We start from the raw sequence: 21,909 nt of genomic DNA on the forward strand, positions 1-21,909 counted from the left end.
ACGGGGTCGGCGGAGGGGTCAGCCGTGCTTTAGACACAGTTTGGGCAGGAGGCGCTGGATCCGCTGTCACTCCGAGGAACAAAGTGGAAGGAGATTTGAAGCGTCAGTCGATTTTAAATCCATGGCGTAGCGCACGCGCGCGCGACCCCGCAGCCCACGGACCCTAGGGGCCCATGACATTTTTTCCCTTAAATTTTCCCTGGTTGCACAACAGGCTATGCTGTTGCATTAATCAACTAGGGTTACAACTTAAATCAATCCAACAAAAATAAACGAATTTAGCTGTTTGCAGCCAGCAGTCCAAATGCCAGTCCAAATGTGGGGGTTAACACAACAAAAGTGTATTTTATTAAATCTTTTTCAACATGTTTTCTATCACTACTCTACGCAGACTTGACCTGTTTTATTGCAATTTTTATTTGTCCCAACTTTTATTTGTCTCCCCCTTTCCCACTCTTGGGAAAGGGGGAGGGAGGGATGGGAGGGATTGTTGTTATGGTCTCTACGGTGTCTGATTTAAAGTCTTAAAAACCAATAAAACGCATTGTTGACAGAGAAATAGCGAAAAAATGAGCCTCCGAAAATGATGACCAAATAGGCCACACCGAGAACATTTCTACACGAAAGAAGAAGAATAAAACCTTCATTTACGGCGCCACCTCAGCTTCAGCTCATCCCCATGCCGTCACACGGCGCAGTCTGGGTTCCGAAATCGGACAACTGCGCGGCGCCGCCGTTTAAATCTGCGTTCCTTTATAAGAGTCTCCTTTAGATGGATGGATGGATGGTTCCTGAACGCCGCTGATACAGCTGCCGCCTTCAAACCGTCCAATCGGGGCAAAGGAGACAACGTAACCTGTGGGTGTGAGCAGACAAGGCGCAAGGAATCCTGTCCCAATCTCCGAAAAAAGAGCCCAACTTTTCCACCGCTAATGGTCTGAGCTCGGTTTCACACGATTGCATAATAAGGTGGAGAGAGAGGCTCATCGCTAGTCAGCGCTTGGAGAGAGAGAGACAGAGAGAGAGAGAGAGAGAGAGAGAGAGAGAGAGCGATCCGCTGCTCTCAAATATCCTCCATCAGGCAGCATTCCTGGAGTTGACGGGCGGCGACGGAGGCCAATGGGGGCGATGGAACATGTGCGGATTCATCGCTGCGGCCCTAATTGTTTTCGTGATCACGGCGGCTCCAACATTCCTGTGTGATTACAGTGTTTTTGGATTTTGCCTTTTTTTCTTTTTCCCGGAGACGCACAGACTGTTGCACTCGGGTCTGCGCGCAACATGCACCGCACAGCTCGGCGGTGTCCGCGACTGCCTTTCATTCACAAAAAGCACAAAATGGAAACCGAGAGACACACTCGCAAGCTCACACACGCCGGCATGTAGTACACATCTTTTTAGTCTCTTTAAACTCTATCCATACCCGCTCTTTCTTCCCCTCCCTCTATCTCGCTCTCTCTCTCTCGCTCCCTCTCTCGCTCTCTCTCTCTGTCTCTCTCTCGGAGAAGAAAAAGAAGAAGTTTTCCACTGCGGATCCAAGTCAAACATCTGGGTCAGCTTAGATCTGGTGGAACAGGACTAGCTGGATATTGTTGGCAGGATGTGTGAGCCGGAGCCATTTACTCTGTGGGAATCCCCAATACACACACATACACACACACACTCAGGTACACACACACACACACACGCGCACGCTCACACACACACGCGCGTGCACGCACACACACAAACACACACACACGCACACACACACACACACACACATACATTCTTTTTCCAATTCCACTCAGATGCACACAACACAATACTCCCCTTAATATTGCCCAATTTTCGCATTTCACACCATCTCATCTGGTGTAAAAGTGGAGGTTTTGGCTTTTTTCAATGCATGATTATGTGAACAAAGAAGGCACAGAAGTCGTAGGCAGCTTGATTAAATGTCACGTTTAATACCTTAAAGAACACATTGGTTATTACCCCACCCCCCCACCCCAAAAAAAAATAGATTACAAAACAGGCGCAAGGGACAGGGAAGGTGAATTCTATTTGGACGTCTATAACACTGAGTACATGATGATTTGATGATATGATATAACTTAGGATATGTCCACAAATGATTTAATGTGCGAGAGATACTCAACCAACCACCCCCAGCGTCCAGTCCCTTCCAGTCCAGTCCAGTCCTGTCCAGTCCAGTCCGGTCCAGTCCAGTCTAGTCCAGTCCAGTCTACCAGAAAAATCCAGTTCAGTCAAGTCCAGTCCACTAGTCCAGTCCAGTCTAGTCCAGTCCGGTCTAGTCCGGTCTAGTCCAGTCCAGTCCAGTCAAGTCCAGTCCTGTCCAGTCCTGTCAAGTCCTAAAACCCAAAACTCTGCAGCCAGTGTTTTGTTTTCGGGGACACATGCAAGGAATTGACGAGGATTTTCTCCAGTTTGATACAGCGCTCTACGTCAAATGCAGCCCGTGGGTGGTGTCGCTTGTCGTTCTTGACTGACTCCAGATCTGGAGCTGGAAGTGGCAGAGAGGAAACATCGCTTTGATATTTTTCGCCCCAAATGTTTCCCCCCTCTTGGCGCCAAAGTCCGGCTTCTTGTCTCAACCGCCTTTTTTTTTCTTCTTCTAACCTGCGCGAGAGAGACGGTGGGCGTGGAAGAACCTCCCACCGCCCCCACCCAGTTTCTTGCCCCGTTTCCATCCATCCTGGCTCCTGTCACTCTAGCCCCGCGCCCGCCCATCCTCCCTCCTCCCTCCTTGCGTATCCCCCTCCCTCCCGTCCCTCCCTCCCTCCCTCCCCTCCCCCTCGCTCCCCCCACTCATTCCTTCTTCTCCGTCGTCTCCCCTTTGCTCTCGGCCTTGGGCTTGTCGTCCGTCTTGTACTCCAGGAAGAAGTCGTTGCAGGCCACCGTCAGCGCGCCCATCAGGATGATGAACTCGGTGAAGTCCACCTCGCCGTCGTTGTTGGCGTCCAGGTCGTTCATCACCTTCTCCACCCCCTCGTTATCTTTGGAGTTCTGTGAGTTGAGAGAAAAGGGGGTGGGGGGGGGGGACGGGGGGACGGTTATGAATTCCTGTGTGTGTGTGTGCGTGCGTGCGTGCGTGTGTGTGTGGTATATCGATGCACGGGCTTGTCTGCGCTTGTGCTTCCCAACGTATGAGGACATACCTTCAGCGGTGCATCGCGGCGTGTGAATGCATATTTATCCCCCCGCCCCCGCCCCCCGCACTCCCCTTACCCCCAAGTAGCTCCCCAGCTCCTCCACCAGCAGCTCCTTCAGCTCGGTCCGGCTGAGGGTGTACTTGTCCCCTTCCTTGCCCGAGTACTTGTGGAAGGTCTTGATGAGCATCTGCATGGCGCTCTCCAGGTTGGAACTGGGCTCCTTGGACATGCTGAGCGGGAGGGCGATCACAGAAGAGGAAGAGGGAGAAGAAGAAGAAGAGGTAGTCAGTCTCTCGCCCCGGCTGCCCGCTCCATCCCCCGCTGCATGTGGTGGTGTCACATGGCGAGCGAAGGTGGAGCACCCGCCAAGAGAAAGGGATGAAACGGAAGGACGAACTAGGGAGGGAAGGTGTCCGAGGTCTAAGTCAGTGAGAAGTTACTCACTGCTGACGCTACGTTTAAAGTCTTTGGAAGAGGTCAACGCAACGTGCTGACCTCAGCTGTTTTTTTTTTTTTTTTTTTTTTTTTTACAGGTGGTGACAGGAAGTGGAGTGGAAAGAGGGAAAAACAGCTTCGGAAGAGCTTTTGAACAGTCTTACACACATTGTGTCCGGCATCTTGGATCTTCTTTTGCTCATGGGCTTGGGGAGAGACTGCACACACACACACACACACACACACACACACACACACACACACACACACACACACACACACACACACACACACACACCCAGACACACGCACACGCACACGCACACACACACACACACACACACACACACACACACACATACACACACACACACACACACACACACACAGATCAGAACATCTTCCAACAACATCACGGACTGAAGCAGCGTTTCGAAGCGCGTCCTCTCTCTCTCTCTCTCTCTCTCTCTGCTTGTTGAAGGAATTTGTGTTTAAGAAAAACTTTGCAAATTCCGTGCGGAGATGACTTCACGTTTGGGGCCTGATGTCAAGGGGTGTGTCCACACGTCCCTCTGCCTCTTGATCGTGTGATTGAAGTTTCATTTTAAATTCAGCCGAGTGAGGCCGAGATGCTCGTGTAGTTATGGAAATGCGCAGCAATGCATTTACTCCATCACTTGCTCCTTCACAAGGCTTTATTAGCATGATGACTGACTCGCTCACTCACTCGCTCACTCATTCGCTCACTTGCTCACCCAGTCACTCACTCGCTCACTCACTCACTCACTAACCCACTCCTTCACTCACTCACTCACTCACTCACTCACTCACTCGCCCATTCGCTCACTTGCTCACCCACTCATTCACTCACTCACTTGCTCACTCGCTCAATTCAGTAATTAGCAGGACTGACTGACTGACTGACTCACTCACTCACTCACTCACTCACTCACTAAATTGTTCCTTCCCTCACTCACTCACTCACTCACTCACTCACTCACTCACTCACTCACTCACTCACTCACTCACTCACTCACTCACTCACTCACTCACTCACTCACTCACTCACTCACTCACTTGTTCCTCCCCTCACTTACTCACTCACTCACTCACTCACTCACTCACTCACTCACCCACTTATTCATTCACTCACTTGTTCACTCGCTCAATTCAACAATGCTTTATTAGCATTTATTATGACTGACTGACTCACTCACTCATTCACTCACTCGCTCACTGACTCACTCACTCACTCACCCACTCACTCACTCACTCACTTGTTCCTCCCCTCACTCACTCACTCACCCACCCACTCACTCACTCACTCACTCACCCACTTGTTCCTCCCCTCACTCACTATTTACTTAAAAACCTCTTCAGCGTCTTCAAGAATGTTTGAAACCAAAAATACACTGTACCATATGTACACAGACCATAGCTGTACTGTAGTTATTGATCCCTATAGATGATGATTCCTATCGATTAATGATTCCAATAGATTATTATTTCCTGTCAACTATTGATTCCAATAGTTGATCAATTCATATAGATTATTGATTCCTGTCGATCATTAATTCCTATGGATTATAGATTTTTATGGATTTTAATTGCTATAGATTATTGGCTCCGATGGATCATTGATTCATATGGATTATTGATTCCTATAGATTATTGATTCACATAGATTATTTATGGACATAATTGCAACTCCAGTTGCAGTCCCTTTTTCAGAAAGACACATGGATGCAAACATCCGTCACAGATCACTGGCTCACATTATGCTCACGTCCATTGTAGAGGAGAGGTCAGGGCCGGAGGAGCGGTGGAGGAGGGGAGGGGAGGAAGAGAGGAGGAGGAGGAGAGGAGGAGAGGAAGAGAGGCTGGAGAGGAGGAGGAGGAGGAGGAGGAGGAGAGGTGGAGGAGGGGAAGGGAGGAAGAGAGGAGGAGGAGGAGGAGAGGAGGAGAGAAAGAGAGGTTGGAGAGGAGGAGGAGGAGGAGGAGAGGAAGAGAGGCTGGAGAGGAGGGGGAGGAAAGGAGGAGGAGGAGGAAAGGAGGAAGAGAGGAGGAGAGAAAGAGAGGCTGGAGAGGAGGAGGAGGAGGAGGAGGAGGAGAGGAAGAGAGGCTGGAGAGGAGGAGGAGGAAAGGAGGAGGAGAAGGAGGAGAAGGAGAGGAGGAGGAGGAGACGTGGAGGAGGGGAGGGGAGGAAGAGAGGAGGAGGAGGAGAGGAGGAGAGAAAGAGAGGCTGGAGAGGAGGAGGAGGAAAGGAGGAGGAGGAGGAGGAGGAGGAGGAGGAGGTGGAGAGAAGAAGGAGGAGGAGAAGGAGAGGCGGAGATGGAGGAGAGAAGGAGAGGAGGAGAGGAGGTGGAGAAAGGACACCAAAGCTGCCTGACTGGAAAACCTTCTGGGCTCATCTTTCGCTGCCTCTGACGCAATTACAAAAGGAAACCTTGGAGACGAGCACGCCGTCCGTAACACAATATTGGGCTCGGAATCAGTACAAGGACCACCAATAATAAAAAAATAAAATAAAATAAAATAAAATAAAATAAAATAAAATAAAATAATATAATAATAATAATAATAATAATAATAATAATAAAAATAATAATAATAATAATTTATATTTTTACGTTTAGGAATGCTTAACACGCCTTATGATCACTGAGATAGCAATGTGGACATTTTGGAACTGGAATGAATAAATGTCACACAAGATTTGCTGCACATTATGTGGTGGCGGTAGTGGAAGATGGTGATGTTTGAAGCCCTCCTATTGTTACTAAATTTACTTTTGCATATTTAAGCCTTTACGCTACATCACATGCACACAACAATGCATTACATGAATGAAAAAACAAACAAATAAAACCTGAAGTGTAACCAGGCCTTGCATTAAATGACACTATACCTGCCCAGGGAGGGGAAAAAAAAGAACCTCCGTTTAGTCCCGGTTGTATTTAATCGACCCCCCTCGCACGACGGCGATATAATCCCCGCAAATCGCCTCCGTATGATGATCGTGACAAAATCCTAAATTTAACGAGGAAGGAGCGTGACGTGAGGAGAGGAGGAGAAAGGACGGTGCGCTCCATCTCACCTGAGTGCTGATGGAGGGCCTTCTTTGTCTTCCCAGAGCAGCCGAGGGACAGAGCCAAGTGGAAGATGGATGAGGAGAGAGTTTGTCAGTGGTTTAAATATCACCCGTACCCCATCCCCCACCCCCACCCCCCACCCCCACCGCTACCTCCATCGCCCCGATACGCATGCCTTGCTTCTGTTTCTCCCTCCCTCCCTCCCTTCCTGCAGGTGTCTTTCCATCCCTCGTGCACCAGCAGGTGAATGTAAGCTGCTATTTAAAAAATATAGAATTACAATATATATATATATATATATATATATTTTCTTTTTACATAACAAATGAAAGGTTAGGTAACCGAACACATAATCAAGCTGCAAAATATGATGGCAAAGTCACAGTTTTCTTTTTTTTATTGTATTTTATTTATCATTGACTATTACACATATTGGTTACAAAGAATAAGCAATAATGATACAGCAATGGAGATTAGAGGGCGCGGCCGGAGAAGGATTTTTATTTGTTATTTAAACGTTTTTTTAATGAAATGACATTGTTAAAAATGAGCAAACATCAATGAAAAACACACAATACTGTATCGAATGGATATAGGTGTCGGCCCGCTCACTGCTCCCAAAGTAGAACAAGAGTTCACATCCTACGGTTTTGCACACATTTCGGCCGGGTCTTATGGCACAGTTAGGGTTATTTAAACGGTTTGAGGGAAAAAAACCAACACGATGACAGTGGGACAAACTTTTCCCGGTTTTTAACAGGGGTTGCAGGCGTTGTGTTTGCCGAAATTTTGGGCGGAGAGAACCTTCTAACTGTGGGGTAACGTGTTTTACCATGCCTCGCCTTTTTTGGCGGGGGGGGGGGTGACTAAACAGGTTTGCCGAGCGCCTGGGGTCCGTGCACGTTACGTCTTTTGATTTTATTTGGGTGTTTTTTTCCTGGAGGTACCGCGGCCAGACGACGTTTGGTAAAAGAAGCTTTTAGTGTTGTAGTCAAACTCCACCTGAGCGGTTCTGAAATGCCGGCGTGGCAGGCGAACACAAAGGGCGCAGTGTGCTGCGGATGGGAGCGTATTTACAATGGGAGTGACAACATGACTCACTGCGGCCGCTTGATTCCTCCTGCGCTGATATCATAGAATAAGGTGCATGTTTGGTCGGGTGCCCAAAATGTGCCTGGTACTACTGCAGCGGGGCCTTCTTGCAACGTGAGTCTCTCTCTCTCTCTCTCTCTCTCCCTCTCTCAGGGCGGGTTGCATTATTCATGCAGAGACCATTTACAAATCATTAAACTCTAATTAACAAATTGTTTGCATATAATGTGACAAATGAGTATCTTTTCCAATTTGCTTGAGACTTCAAGTCATCTCCATAGTGGTCAAGTGGAGGAAGAAGAAAAAAAAAGTTAAAAAAAAAAAAGAAAACCCCCGAAAAGAAATAAAATATGGCCATGGCCGCCTAATGCTCGAAACAGGGACCACTATGTTAGTGTTACCATGGTTACAACCGATAGCAAGCGGTATCGTGTGCATTAGAGAGTCCGATCTGGAGGATGAACTTTATACGTATATATATTTTTTATTTTTCTGATACAAACTTGGTCCCAGTGCCTGGGCGGGGCCGGGCGCGGGGCGGGGCCCCAGAGTATCGCTTTTCATCTAATTGTTTGCGTTGGAGGGCGTGTTTCCCTTGCTGCACCGAGTCTAAGCCGCGTGGCTTTTTTAAGCTCAGGGATCCAGTTTAAGGTCAAACAGGGTCCCCCCCACAGGTAACGGTGTTACCGCGACAACCGGGCACGCGCGCGCGCACACACACACACACACACACACACGCACACACACGCGCAGGACAACCACACACACATGAGGCAGGGGGAGAAACTGTGATAACAAGCGAGAAACAACAAGCGAATTTAAGAAGATGAAGAAGAAGAAGCCAAATCCACAGTCAGATTTCTGTTCAACCTCCTTTTGAGGCCGATTTGGAGTCCCACCACTATGGCCCAAATAAAAATAATTGCAATAAAAAAAAAAAAAACGACTGACGCCTGTTCTGTTGTTTCTTAACGTTTTTTTTGTTTTTTTTCCGCTTCTCGTTCCCCAACGGCTTTATTCAAACGCGTGGAAAAAAAAAACCCTCCATCTCCACCTCCTCCGCCCACCTCCTCCCCATGTAATCAGCCCAGTCCCAGAGGTCCTATTTTGGGCTGCCTTGTAACCATAAGGGTCCCTGGGTGTAGATTCCAACCTGGAGGAACCTTAATTATTTAGGCGCCGGAGCCATTATTAGGACGGCCTACACCTGATCTAACAATGCCGTCTAATCCGCAGCCTGATGAAGAAGACCGAAAAAGCCTGTAAGCATTGATTGGGCGGAAGGAAGAGCGAGAGAGAGAGAGAGAGGGGGGGGGGGGGGGACGCAGTGTGGCGTAATGAGGAGACCAGACACAGCTCCAGCACAACAATTTGTTTATTGCTGGGATGAATAAGAAGCAGCGCCGCTAACGTCAGACTCCACAAGTTGGAAAGCTGAGAAGGGGGAGAATTTGCGACGGTGCGGGTGCCACACCACGCCACGCCCGAGGGAGGGGGAGAGAGAGAGAGAGAGACAGAGAGAGAAGGAAAACAGAGATTAAGGGTGAATGGTTGTAGCGGTTGCGCACAGTGGTTGAGATGGAGTGGCGTACTCTGAGCTTCCACAGGGGGCAGTGTTTCATCGTGACGAGGTAAGTGGTGCAGTATTAGTGGGAGGAACCGCTCAACGTAGTGGTAAATTCTGACAAAAACGCGGGATTTACGGCTGCATCATCGATGGAATCTAGAGGAATCGGGACCAAAGTATTTCCAGACATGAGAATGAGAGAATTAAAATTCTATGTAAAAAAAAAAGGATGTATTTGATGTTTTTGGCGGTGTTTTAGTGTGTCGTGTGTAAGGCTGTATTTCTATGGGTGTGAGGAATGTGTTCTCCCCCTATGAGGCCTCCTCGCTCTTCACCTCCACCACCACCGCCTCATCCTCCTCCGCGGTGGGAGCAGCCGGCTTCGCCTCGGCCTCCGCCACTTTCTCCACCACCTCCGCCACCCCCTCCACCGCCGGCGCCGGCACCACCGCCGCCACTGCCGGCGCCGCCGGCGCCGCCGGCTTCACCTCCTCCTTGGCCTTCTCCGCCGGCGTCACCACCACCGCCTCCTCCGCCTTCTTGACTTGCTGCTGGGCGGGCGCGGTGCTCTCGGTGCCGGCGCCTGCCTCGCCGCTCTGCAACGGATCCTCCGTGCTGCGGCTGCGCTGCTGGCTCAGCGAGGTCGCTAGGTAGCCCACCAGCTTCATGTACTCCTCGAAGCTCACTTTGCCGTCCTGGTTGTCGTCCAGGCCCTGGCGCATCTCAGCGATGGCGTCTTTGCTGTCTGTGTCCTGCAAGGCATCGCCATCGTCATCATCGTCATTGCCATCTTCATCATCATCATCGTCATCATCATCATCATCATCATCCTCGTCATCGGCCTCATCAGCTTCATTGTTGCACAGTTTCAAAGTTGTTTTCACATTGAGTTGTGTTTGAATTGAATTTCTACTATTACTATTGATTACTACTGTACACCACTTATATTATATTTTATTATTTTACATTATATTATTATTATCTTCTTCTTCTTCTTTTGGCTGCTCCCGTTAGGGGTTGCCACAGCGGATCATCTGCCTCCGATACCTTCTGTTCTGCGCATCTTCCTCCCTTACACCAACATATGATATTATATGATATTATATGATATTATATGATATTATATTATATTATATTATATTATTGAATTATTAAATTATGATATTATATTATTATTATGATAGGTGGAGGCATCCTAACCGTCATGATGTTGCTGAGTTGGCTTTTGACCAGACCCTGGAAGTCCTTGCCCCCCAGAGTGTCCTTCCCCTTGGTGGACTTCAGGTAGACCTTCACCACAGTCTGGATGGCAGTCTCCATGACTCCTAGATAGATAGATAGATAAATAGATAGACAGGTAGACAGATAGACATATAGACAGACAGAGAGAGAGACAGATAGAGACAGAGAAACAAAGTTCATTTATTTTCTACGGATGGGGAAATGTTGCACGGTGGCGGAACTTAAATTTCCTGGTGAGTGGAAAAAAAGACAGAGGACCTGTTCTCTGAGGTGTAGCGTCCCGGGCGTGGGATGGACGGATGACGTGAGATAAGTGAGGAGGACGCGATGGAGAGATGGGGGGGATGGAGAGCGAGAGCGAGGGAGAGAGAAAGAGAGAGAGCGTCTGATGGAGAGACAAGCCGTGATGCACAATGGAGGTTCTGATCTCTGATAGGTCATCTGATCTGACGCCGCCGCGGCGAGCACCGGCGCCTCGGGTTACTCAAGGGAATACCAGCCACCTGTCTGCCTCTCTTTCTGCCCTCTCATTATCTCTCTCTCTCTCCCTCCCTCTGTCTTTCTTTCTGTCGTACTTGTTCCCCTCGCTTGTCTCACTCCCCCATTTAAATGAGCACTCTCTTCTTCTCCCGTCTGCCAATCTGGGCCCTTTTGTCTCCGCTGTCCCCCACTCCTCCTCCTCCTCCTCCTCCTCCTCCTCCTCCTCCTCCTCCCTTATTCCTCCACCTTCTCCGACTACACGTACTGGTGCATCCGAAAACACGTCCGAATCGGCCCCAAGACTTGGTGGACCGGGTAGAAGGCCCGTTTAGGAGGTCGCTTCCCAACCAGCCCGCACACATGTGAGTTTGACGCGAGTCGTGGGCGTCTGGAGGTGAGAAATGCTCCTCGCCGCCACGATAAGATCCGGGAGTGAGATTTAAAAAAATATATATCTTATTTGCAATCCGCGCGAGTGACACACCGCCTGAGGAATTCCATTCATGGCCGCGCGCATGTATTGCTCAGGCAGGAACTCGCAGGCCGAGCCGAGGCAGCGAGCGGTCTGCCCCGACGCGCTGGGAACCCGTCCGTCCACTTCGGTGTTATTCAAATGTGACAAACAGTCAGGCAGACCCAAGCAGAGGGAGAAACCTGGCGGCGGGCCGGGCAAACCTGGGCCGGTCATATCGCCGCCGCGGCGCTGGAAATCCCGCGGCTGCCGGGGAATTAACGGTTGCGTCGACGGTCAAACGCCTTCGAAAAAAAAAAAAATAAATAAATAAAAAACGCTTGCCCTCCCTCCCGAAGCTCCTTTGGGCTTTGGGAGGCGCGGTTAATGCGCATGGTATTTGTCTGATCTCGCCTGTAAAATGCCCCAAAAGGTTGAAGAATCCGTGGCTGCTCCAGATAAAAGCCGAAAAGGAACCACAATTCCCAGTGTGGGAGGTGGGGGAGTTCAGCATAGAACAGCAACACAGGGTGACAAATGGGTTTTTAACGTCGTCATAGCTCGTAAAGTGGTGAATCGAATATGAATCCATCGGTAAAAAGGAAGGTTACGTGTGTTGTGGGAAGGTATATTTAGTAAAGGGTGTCTGCGGGCATAAGAAAAAGTTATGTTTAATAGTTTTCCCAAGGCCTTTTTAAGACACATTTTTTAACAAAAGCCAAGAATGATCTTCGGACAAATCCTCTCCCGCTCTTATTCGGTCAAGTATTAGCAGGTTAGTGTGTATATTTGGAACAGAGAGGTAAGTATCGGGTAGAAACAGGGTCGCTCATGAACTAGATGGTCCTGCGAAATTCTATTAGAACGGTTTCCTTCCGGTCAGGTGAAGCAGGATAAGAGATAAGTGACTGGAATAAATCGAAGCAGTGCTTCGGTTTTTTTGTGACCGCAGAACTTCAGACGGACAGGTCAGTCGAAGGATTTTCTCGGGGCTTCTCTCTGCAGGTAAGTATCGAGGTAAGGGTTCGGTGTTAGGTGGTTTTTCGGCGTTTTAGAGCGACAGAAATGTCGACTGATGCAAAAGAACTTGATTCACGCACACATGGAGATCAGATACAACGATTCAACGGTTGAAATGAACCCCGCAAATTCAAATCTAAGACCGTTCGATGCCTTTTGAGGCCCACAATATTTCCTAAAACTCCAAATGCCAAGACATTTTGAGGACCCCCAGTCACCCTGGCATACCTGTGTAGTTTGCGTGCTGGCGTATCTGGTCATCTTATCTCAGAACAGCACATTCCGACATAACTTCGTAAATAACCTGAATTCTGGAGACTCACCCCCGGCGCACCGGTGACACACCCTCTCCAACAAACACCAAACACACCTATTAATATTCCCCCCCTCCCCAAAAAAAACAAACAAACAACACAACACAACTATTCCTTGACTGACAACCCTACCCCCAATTCACACATGTATTATTTACAGCGTGGCCTCGTCTGGTGCGCACCCTGGAGCTCTTCCCAGGCCGCCCTTCCATCATTACTCCTCTGGCGTCACAAGCCTCGACTTAAACCAACTATTTGCCAAAAAAAAAAAAATATATATATATATATATAACAAACAAATAAATAAATAAAAAGACCCCCAACCAAACAGATAATTAAGTGTAGCCTCCACCGCGGCCCGAGGTTTCCCGTTTCCCCCCTGGCGGCTGCGGCGGGAGACGGGAGTGTTGCGTTTCCCAGCGGGAGAACGCGATACGCGCCGTGCGTAACGAGCGACACCGGGCGCGTCGCATGAAATATTAAGAGAGGAGCGGGGCGGCGCGGGGTGGAGCGGGGTTGCGGGTTGTGGGGCCGCACCGGAGGAGGGGGGAGCTTTTAAAAAAAAAAACAGACAAACAAACAAACAAACAAAAAAAAAGGTCTGAAACGTACGTGCCCCCCCCCCCGAACAAGCCGAAACTTTACCCCCCCCCCCCCCCCACCACCACCACCCCACCCCACCCCACCCCTCGCCCACGACGAATTATGAAGAGGTAATTATTTGGGAAAACGTATAAATTGCGTGACCGTATAACAAACAGAAGGTCTGACGTGGTCATTTTCACTTCTTTTTTTTTTTTTTTTTTAACGTAAAGGCCTATAATTACATTTGAACGGGGCGGATTCCCCCCCCCCCCCCCCCCCAAAATATTTTCCGCAATGAAACGAACCGCGCGCAGGAGCTCGACCACAGGACACGGCAGCTCTGGCGTTTTTTTAAGGGTTTTTTTTTTGTTTTGTTTTGTTTTGTTTTGTTTGTTTGTTTGTTTGTTTGTTTTTTAACGCCAGGTTCCACGGCAGATCTGACGGTGGGCGCGTGTCCCTCCTCCGCCGCTTCGGGTTTCCTGCCGGGGCCCGGGATCTCCCGAACACCGAAACGTGGCAGCAGGCGGAGAGGCGCGGCGCGGCGCGGCGCGGCGCGACGCGGCGCGACGCGGCGCGACTTGGCGCCGCCGTTTTGCGCGGATACGCGAGAGAAAGCCGCGTCAAAGGGCGCCCGCCCGCGCTACTCACCTTACGTGCGTGCGTGCGTGCGTGCGGGGGGCCGTGGAAATGGTCGTGGAAATGGTCGTGGAAATGGTCGGGTCGTGGAGCGTTTTCAATTCCCCCCCTCGGTCTTCTCCGCCTGTCCACGGCACCCTGGGCGCAGAAGTTGCTGAACTAGTAGAACTCAACTGCGTCTTCCGTGATTTAGGGATTTTCTCTCTCTCTCTCTCTCTCTCTCTCTCTCTCTCTCTCTCTCTCTCTCTCCTTCAAACTTTCCCCCTGACAAGTCAAAGGGCGTGTACCTGGAGGAGTGTGAGGAGGGAGAATGAGGAAGAGTTGGAAACTAGGGGGGGATGAAAAAGGGGGAAAACTTTAATAGAGAGAGAGAGAGAGAAAAGAAAAAAAAGAAAAAAGAAAAGCGGATCACAACCAGTTGTGCGTTAAGTTTTATGGGGAATTATCCCGAATTGAATCGTGGATTATTTTTTTTTTGGCGGAGCGGAGTAAAGGATATGACGGTGTCTATGATCCGAAAAAAGAAGGAATAATTCGGCGCAAATTAACCCCCCCCCCCCCCAAAAAAAAACATCGTTTGTTTTTTAATTATTATTATTATTATTTTTTTTTTTACGGAGTTGAATGGTTCCAAAGCGGTGGTTCTCCACGTGTGGTCCGGGGACCGCCCACGGGGGTCGTCCAAGAGGTCCCAGGGGGTTCCCAACAAAAATGAATGAATCATTTTTGTTCTTCTGGGAAGTTAAACTTCACCCTTAGAGAATGCACGGTAATGACTGTTGTTTTTGTTCGTTTGTTTGTTTGTTTGTATTCTAGTTTCACTGTTATCTCCCTAACTATAATATGGACAGTTATGGAATTTTGGACTTAATCATATCTAACAAAATTGTCTCACTTTGGCGTCTGAGAGTCCAAATGGAATCTGGCACGTATCAAATTGAGGCTCAGTGTTCGAGTTATTATCCAAATGCACGCCGGCGACCTCATCGACCTCGTAACTGACTCGGAGACGGAGCCCCCGCACGTGTGCGCACCTAGAACCTACTCAAACACAGACAGATATGGCGCCATTTTTCCTTTATTCGCCACTGACTCATCTGCCAGCGGCCACACCCACTCTGGCAACGGTTTTAGTGCGGGAACACAAAGTCCACATCGTCGCTCCCACAGAGAGGGAGCATGAAGTCCTGAACCACAGCACACACTGAATACCTAAAATTCAGCCCCCCAATGTGGGCCCTGGAAAACCCGGATTCAATGTGTAGTGTGGTTGACGCTCCCTAACTTGACTCCGGGACGGTCCCTCGTTTTTCCCTCCTCGGCTTCTGTAGAAACACGCACAGTGGGATGTGCGTAGCTCACAATAGGAATTAAAGTTAAACTTACAACAATACTTGTATTCACAGACTATGGTATTACCATAGCACTATCTATTGTGTTCCCTAGTTATAGCATTAATTGTTGATTTTTTTTGCAATATTTCAGCGTAGAGGCTTAATCAGTGTCTGTCCTGTTCTATTCTTTTGCACTGTTAAGTGGATCCGGATGAAAAAGTGAACACCACTAGTTATCCATATGGATGTAGAAGTAGTGAAGTAAAAATGAGAACAGGCGCAGAAGTGAAGCAGGAAGGAATACTTGTTGATCATTAATATGCACTTTTGACTTTGTTGGATGGGTCGATGCAGTGGGCGCACACATAACCTCGAAAACCCCACTGCCGCACTGCTGTGCTTCCTCGGGCCGGACCCCCAAGGGCTTACGTTGAATGACTGGTCGCGGCCTCGCAGCCACGTGCTGTATGGATCTGTGCCGCCGAAAGGAGCTATTAGTATATCGCTAATAATACACTCATTTATTTTGAAGACGGTTAATGAACAAGGTCCCGACCGCTTCCGAACACAATGGGATGCCGCGGCGGACCTCCATCCCGCGTGTCTTCATTACATATGACGGTCAGGCCTCACCGGCGGACTGTGACCACCGGGCCCATTATGGACAGGCCGCTTTCTATGGACGCTATGGAACAAGATCGGCCCGGATACTGTATTTGTGGCAGAACCGACGCATATGGAATTACACGCCAATTGTCCCATTAAATCAAGGCTGTAACACACCCGGTCAAGCACGGACGGCGAAAGGCTAATATTGGCGTTAATGAAAGAAAAGGCGGGACACACAGGGGTCGGTGCAGCAACGTTTTGCAAGGACAAAGCCTTTAATTCAAAGTTTTTGCACCCTGGGGGAAATGGTTAACCAAAGGGTCACGACTCCCATACCCCCACCCCCCCCACCCACCCCCGCCCCTCCTAACCGGAAAACAGCAATAAATACAGTTAGTTGGATTAAGTCTGTCTCGCAGGGATCCAGGGGCCCCCTTCCGGTGACTAGAGGCCGGCCTGTTTCTGCGCCAGTTTCCCGATCAGCTGCCAGAACTCCAGGAAGGTCAGCTCCCCGTCGTTGTTCTCGTCCAACGAGCTCATGAGCTGATCGATAACCCCCGGGTCGCTGGCGTTCTGTGGGAACCAAACGCGGGGAGTGTGGTCACTAAGAGTCCAGGATCCTAATTACCATGAAGCACTGCCCTGCCATCTAATGTTCAATTCCAGTACTAAGTGCATAAAACACACACCCCTCCAGGGAAATAACCCAAATAAAAGAAATAAAACAAAATGCAATATTTTACGTAATATATGAGCATGGAGTTGATATACATAATTCGCTTTTTGGAGGATAAGAGGTGTGGAAGGATTAGAGGATTACAAGCTGTTTTTTGCGTAGGGGTGAATCGTCTTTGATTTAGTGGCATCAATTTCCCCAGGCTGAACTCAGCTGTCAGGTGTTCGGATATATAGGGTGACGTACACGATATATGTAGTCATAAAAACAATAACAGTTAGCAGAGATGATCTTCTGCATGGCTAAAATGCCATAACTGAACAGATATAAACGCCAGTCGTGTTCTGTATTTCTGGCTATTTGTGTACATTCGACTCATTTTATCGAAATTTTAATTGAATTGAATCTAATATAATTGAATTGATTCAATTCAATTCAAAAATGCTTTTAGTTTTTGGACTGTTCGGCTTTCTTTTTTTCTTCTTTTTTAATGCTTGAAAGGGTCCGTAGAGAAACAATCCAAATCCTCGCCACAACAATTTCCTCATATATGAAAATATACCTTGACTTGGAATAATCTCATTTAATCTGATTCGGATTCTGATAAACAATCAGACGGTTTGATGGGAGTAACATTACAGAGCTTCTCATCATCCACATGGTAGTAAAGCCCCCCCCCCTCTCTATAAGACACAGATATATATATCCCATATAAATATATATATATACACACACAAGACATCTATGGATATGGATAGATGGTTTTGGACATTAAGTCTACTCCCTCCTCACCTTGACGATGTTGGGGAGCTGAGAGACCACCAGGCCCTGGAACTCCTCCTTGCTGAGGGAGCTGGAGGACCCGTCCTTCCCAGCGTGGACCTTGAACTGGGTGACCAGGACGCTGATGGCACCTTCCATCGTGGTTCGGAGAGTGTCGAGAGACGTAGAGCGGGAGAGAAGTGTCCTAAAAAACCCAAAACAATAATAGTTATAATCAAGATCATTCATTCATTCAATGTCGCAGATAACGGATACGGTTGCCTTGGGAACCACCCGTTGCTGCGTGGCCTCACCTGTGGCTGTAGCAGGTTCCACGACGGGCTCCTTGTTTCTCGACCGTCAACATCTCCCCTGACTTTATACCCTGCTTCTCCCCCAAATGATGCACAGATCAGCGGAAAAACCAAACAAAAACACTACAGCGGGTTATTCTTATCTCTCTCTCTCTCTCTCTCTCTCTCTCTCACACACACACACACACACACACACACACACACACACACACACACACACACACATATATATATATATATATATATATATATGTATATATATATAATCATTATTATAATTTAATAATAATAATTAATTAATAAGCCATCCAGTTCAATTCAATTGATTCAATTAATTGTTGTAATTACAGTTTAATTCAATTACCGAGACCCAAGACGGGTGTGGCTGCTTGAACCACACGACCCCCCCCCCCCCACCCCCCACACCACAACCATAAATTAAAACGATGCGATTAATTATGAGATTGTGGGGACATTACGGTTTGGTCACATGCATTTCCCACCAGAAAAACTCAGCCCGTTTTGCTGATGATTACAGGCTCTTTTCTAAGCTGTTAAACTCAAGTTCAAAACCTAACATAAAACTAAATTGAATTAGGCAGCAGTGATGCCGTGCTGAAATATATGCAGAATAAAATAAAAATGACGCCAACCACAGCTGACTCCCATTTTAGCTGAAGATCTCTGTGTTTTTTGTTTGTTCCTATTTCATTACCACCTCTACAAGAGGGGACATCTTTAGATTTTCTGGGTTGTTTTTTTTTTTATGTAAACATGGACCCAGCCAGAGATGGACAAGTCTCTGACAGATGAGTGTGTATGGTGGTGGAAGACCAAGAGCTGCACAGTGTATCTGTATCGATGAGTAGACACTGTATCAGTGTATATACACGTTCTTGTATAACAGTACTGGAATGACATTTCCCTCTGACTATGTTCTGTTTTGAATTGTATTGGTATATTGGCTTTTGGTATATTGTGGATATTTAAATTGTAGTTTTATTTTTTTATGTATTTTATTAGATTTTTTTTAAATTTCTGTTCGGACTGTTACTGTTTTTATTTTTGAAATGCTTATGAACTGAACTTAATTGCATTAAACCTCACCAGAACAAATCCCTCCTACATGTAAATGTGCCGGGCGAAAATAAAACCCATCCTGATATCTAATGTTTCATTTTGTGTATTTTTGCAATTATAAATACTACAGTAATTGCAAAAATAGAGCATATTGAAGCATTTCTGATTTATTTCAGTAACATGTATGGTCGTACAATACAATGTGATGGAATGTTGGTTCATGTAAAACATCAAAATGATCCATCCATGTAATGCTCCCTGTTGTAAAGTGGTTTTCACATCATTTTGTTATGAGTGACATTGGTTCTGGTGGGAGAGAACCACTGTTCGTGTTCTTGGAGAATTAGTTTAGGTTTGGAGCCATGTGTGTGAAGTGCTTTCGTAGTTTCAGTGGTCAAGAGAAGTCAGTATCCAGAAATGTGTGGAACCAATTGTAAAATAAAATGTAAGTGGGTCCTGACGATCCCACTGAGGTCCTAGTCTGTCCTTTTTAAACCACACGCGCACACACACACACACACACACACACACACACACACACACACACACACATTGATGACAGGACAGAACCTACTCCAGGTGATTGCTTCACAGATAACATCTCTTGTCTGGACGTCACTCTAATCATGCGTCTGAATCTGCCACGACCAAGCAGTAACTAGTTTACACACAACACACGGCCCATCTGCAACATGTGCGGAAACGGCACTTTAAAATGATCCTACACACACACACACACACACACGCATGCACGCATGCACGCACACACACAAAGACAGACTAAAATATTTTGGATTATTGTGAGTGCTGCATTGGTGTCAGTGGCAGGAGTAACTGTGGATCTATTCAGAAGTTTGAGGCAGGTGTTTTGCCCCCTGCCGGCCTGCAGCCTGAGGGGCTCTCAGCGGGACCCTCCACCCTCCAGGCCCAGGACTTAAGGCCAGGAGGGCTCCTGGACGCTGGAAGGCCCCACCTGATGTGGCGTCCCTAAAAAAATCTTCATAGGGCTTGCCTGATGGGGCCACTGAAAACATTGGAGTGGCGCACCATAGCTGAATTTCAGTTGTTGGGAGGGGGTTAAGAGAGTGACTGAGAAAGTCTCCCCGTTACGTGGCAGGGCTTTTTTTTTTTTTGTTTAATTCTATTAGGAAACTGAGGAAAATAAATACATCTTCAATAGCTATTATGTTCGGTTTAGTAACTATTGTGCATAATCTCTCACAGTTTTTATTTGTTTTGTTTGGAGACGCACAGCGGAGCTGAGATTGCCTCGTGGGGGCGGCACCTGGGGTGGCCAATCAGAACCCTAGGGGTGGCCGGTGCCACCCCAGGCCACTCCTGAGGAGATATACAGGCCAGAAAGACTCGAGATCAGAGGTTTTTCATTTGTCACATGCAGTCAGACATTTCCAGTGCAGTGAAATGATAAAAGAAAGTGCAAATTCCAAGGGATGTAGGAAAAAAAACAACCCCAAAAAAACACAAAAAGATGATGATAAATAATAAGACCAGGATTAAATAATAAGAAAATAATCATCAAAAATCTGAAAATTATATAATATAAGAAGGATATATATAATATATATAATATTTAATAAATAAACTGTGTGTGTGTGTGTGTGTGTCGGGAAAGGGGTGTTTTAAATCGCTTGTATGACATTTTTATGATCTACTGGCTTTTTTTTCCTCATCATGAATTCCATGGACTTCATGATCCGTGGATCTGTTGCCTTCAACTGTGTCCCACTCCACCTTTTTATCACCTCTGTTCTGAAGCATTTTGTAACTTGTGTTCTTTCTGTCGTTGGGATTGGCTCAAACTGCCTCAAATAAATCAGTCCTGTACTTCAATCGTACTCCATCCAGAACGGTTAAAAGGTGAAGAAATAAGGAATAGGTAAAAATTTGGATCAGGAAATGTAAGTGTGTGTCATCATGTGGGCAGACTGAACCACTGTGACTCTTGCATTATGTGAGGAATGACACATGAATGACGGCAATGACTGGAATCCGCAGGTCCACACACAGCTGCTCTGCACCAGAGTCTGGGAGCGGGATCGGGACCAGGAGTAGGACTATGATTAGAACTAGAATCGGGACTAGGATTTGGACTAGGATTAGAAGTGGGACTGGGCATGGCACTGGGACGAGGACTAGGACAGGGAAAAGGATTTGGACTAGGGTTAGAACTGGGACTGGGACTAGTATTTGGACTAGGGTTAGGACTGGGACTAGGAATTGGACTAGGGTTAGGACTGGGGCTGTGACTGGGACTAGGATTTGGACTCGGGTTAGGACTGGGACTGGGACTACGGTTAGAACTGGGACTGGCACTAGGATTTGGACTAGGGTTAGGACTGGGACTAGTATTTGGACTAGGGTTAGGACTGGGGCTGGGACTGGGACAGGTGACTGGGCGTGGACTGAGGTTTGTGTGTGTCTTGGCTGCAGCTCACACCATTTTATCACCACTTAAAACTCACCCACTTGGCATGTGTTACAACATTTCCTTTCCTTCCAGAAACAGCAGTCACACGCACAAAAGGGTGAAATCTCGGGTAGGGCTGGGCATTTGGAGATACGAGCATTTTTTGATTCATAGGTTTATCGCCGACATCTTGTGTACGGTTTAAGGCTTATTATATTTAATGTCATCTTTCAGCTTCACTCCTTATTCCATAAGTTACTGTTGTTGTATAGCACGTAGGACCCTTTCTGTTTTGCGGTCTTGTTCATTTATATCTTAATTTTTTCTGCTGTTATATCTAGGTTATATTTTTTTTATCAGTAGGTTTAGTGTACTTTGGCATATTTTTTTTAAACTAAATGTTAACTGTAATTGGCATTTTATTTCATTCTTGTTGTATTGCCTACTGTTTTCATGTCAGCGGGCCTATATCAGTCATTCTACCTCGTTACTTAAACAATCTCACGGCCTATGTGCTTTTGTTTGTTTTTCAAAGTGGAATCTGGATTTAACAGCTATTCTCTGTTGAAACAGTAAAGAAACCTTTGGCGTCCGCTGCGTCTCTTGGATGGTTTTTCAAGGAGCTTCGACTTCACAA

At 47.4% G+C, this 21,909-nt stretch overlaps 3 protein-coding genes across 4 annotated transcripts; all 3 read right to left on the reverse strand.

Annotated features, from left to right (window-relative positions):
• Positions 1-2,811: 2,811 nt before the first annotated feature.
• On the reverse strand, positions 2,812-3,772 carry s100s (S100 calcium binding protein S; the record flags this gene model as incomplete). The annotated part of the gene is made up of 3 exons (XM_080007129.1): positions 2,812-3,009; positions 3,232-3,385; positions 3,759-3,772. The coding sequence occupies 3 exons, from the start codon at positions 3,770-3,772 to the stop codon at positions 2,812-2,814; spliced, it is 366 nt and encodes a 121-aa protein (XP_079863255.1).
• A 3,295-nt stretch (positions 3,773-7,067) lies between these two features.
• LOC307234784 (uncharacterized protein) lies at positions 7,068-14,345 on the reverse strand. Of its 2 annotated transcripts, none has more exons than XM_080006648.1 (3): positions 14,087-14,345; positions 10,542-10,666; positions 7,068-10,093 (listed from the first exon to the last, which is right to left on the reverse strand). In XM_080006648.1, exons 2-3 carry the CDS (start codon positions 10,659-10,661, stop codon positions 9,653-9,655), a joined length of 561 nt encoding a protein of 186 aa, XP_079862774.1. In that variant the 5' UTR covers positions 10,662-10,666; positions 14,087-14,345; the 3' UTR covers positions 7,068-9,652. The 2 variants fall into 2 exon arrangements, with proteins under 2 accessions (XP_079862774.1, XP_079862773.1); XM_080006647.1 differs by having other exon boundaries at positions 14,082-14,344.
• Positions 14,346-16,379: 2,034 nt separating this feature from the next.
• On the reverse strand, positions 16,380-17,793 carry s100a11 (S100 calcium binding protein A11). The gene is made up of 3 exons (XM_080006665.1): positions 17,765-17,793; positions 17,481-17,655; positions 16,380-16,585 (listed from the first exon to the last, which is right to left on the reverse strand). Exons 2-3 carry the CDS (start codon positions 17,607-17,609, stop codon positions 16,457-16,459), a joined length of 258 nt encoding a protein of 85 aa, XP_079862791.1. The 5' UTR covers positions 17,610-17,655; positions 17,765-17,793; the 3' UTR covers positions 16,380-16,456.
• Between the last annotated feature and the right edge of the window lie 4,116 nt (positions 17,794-21,909).

The sequence above is a fragment of the Zeus faber genome, assembly GCF_960531495.2.
Source record: "Zeus faber genome assembly, chromosome: 1".
NCBI lineage: Eukaryota > Metazoa > Chordata > Actinopteri > Zeiformes > Zeidae > Zeus > Zeus faber.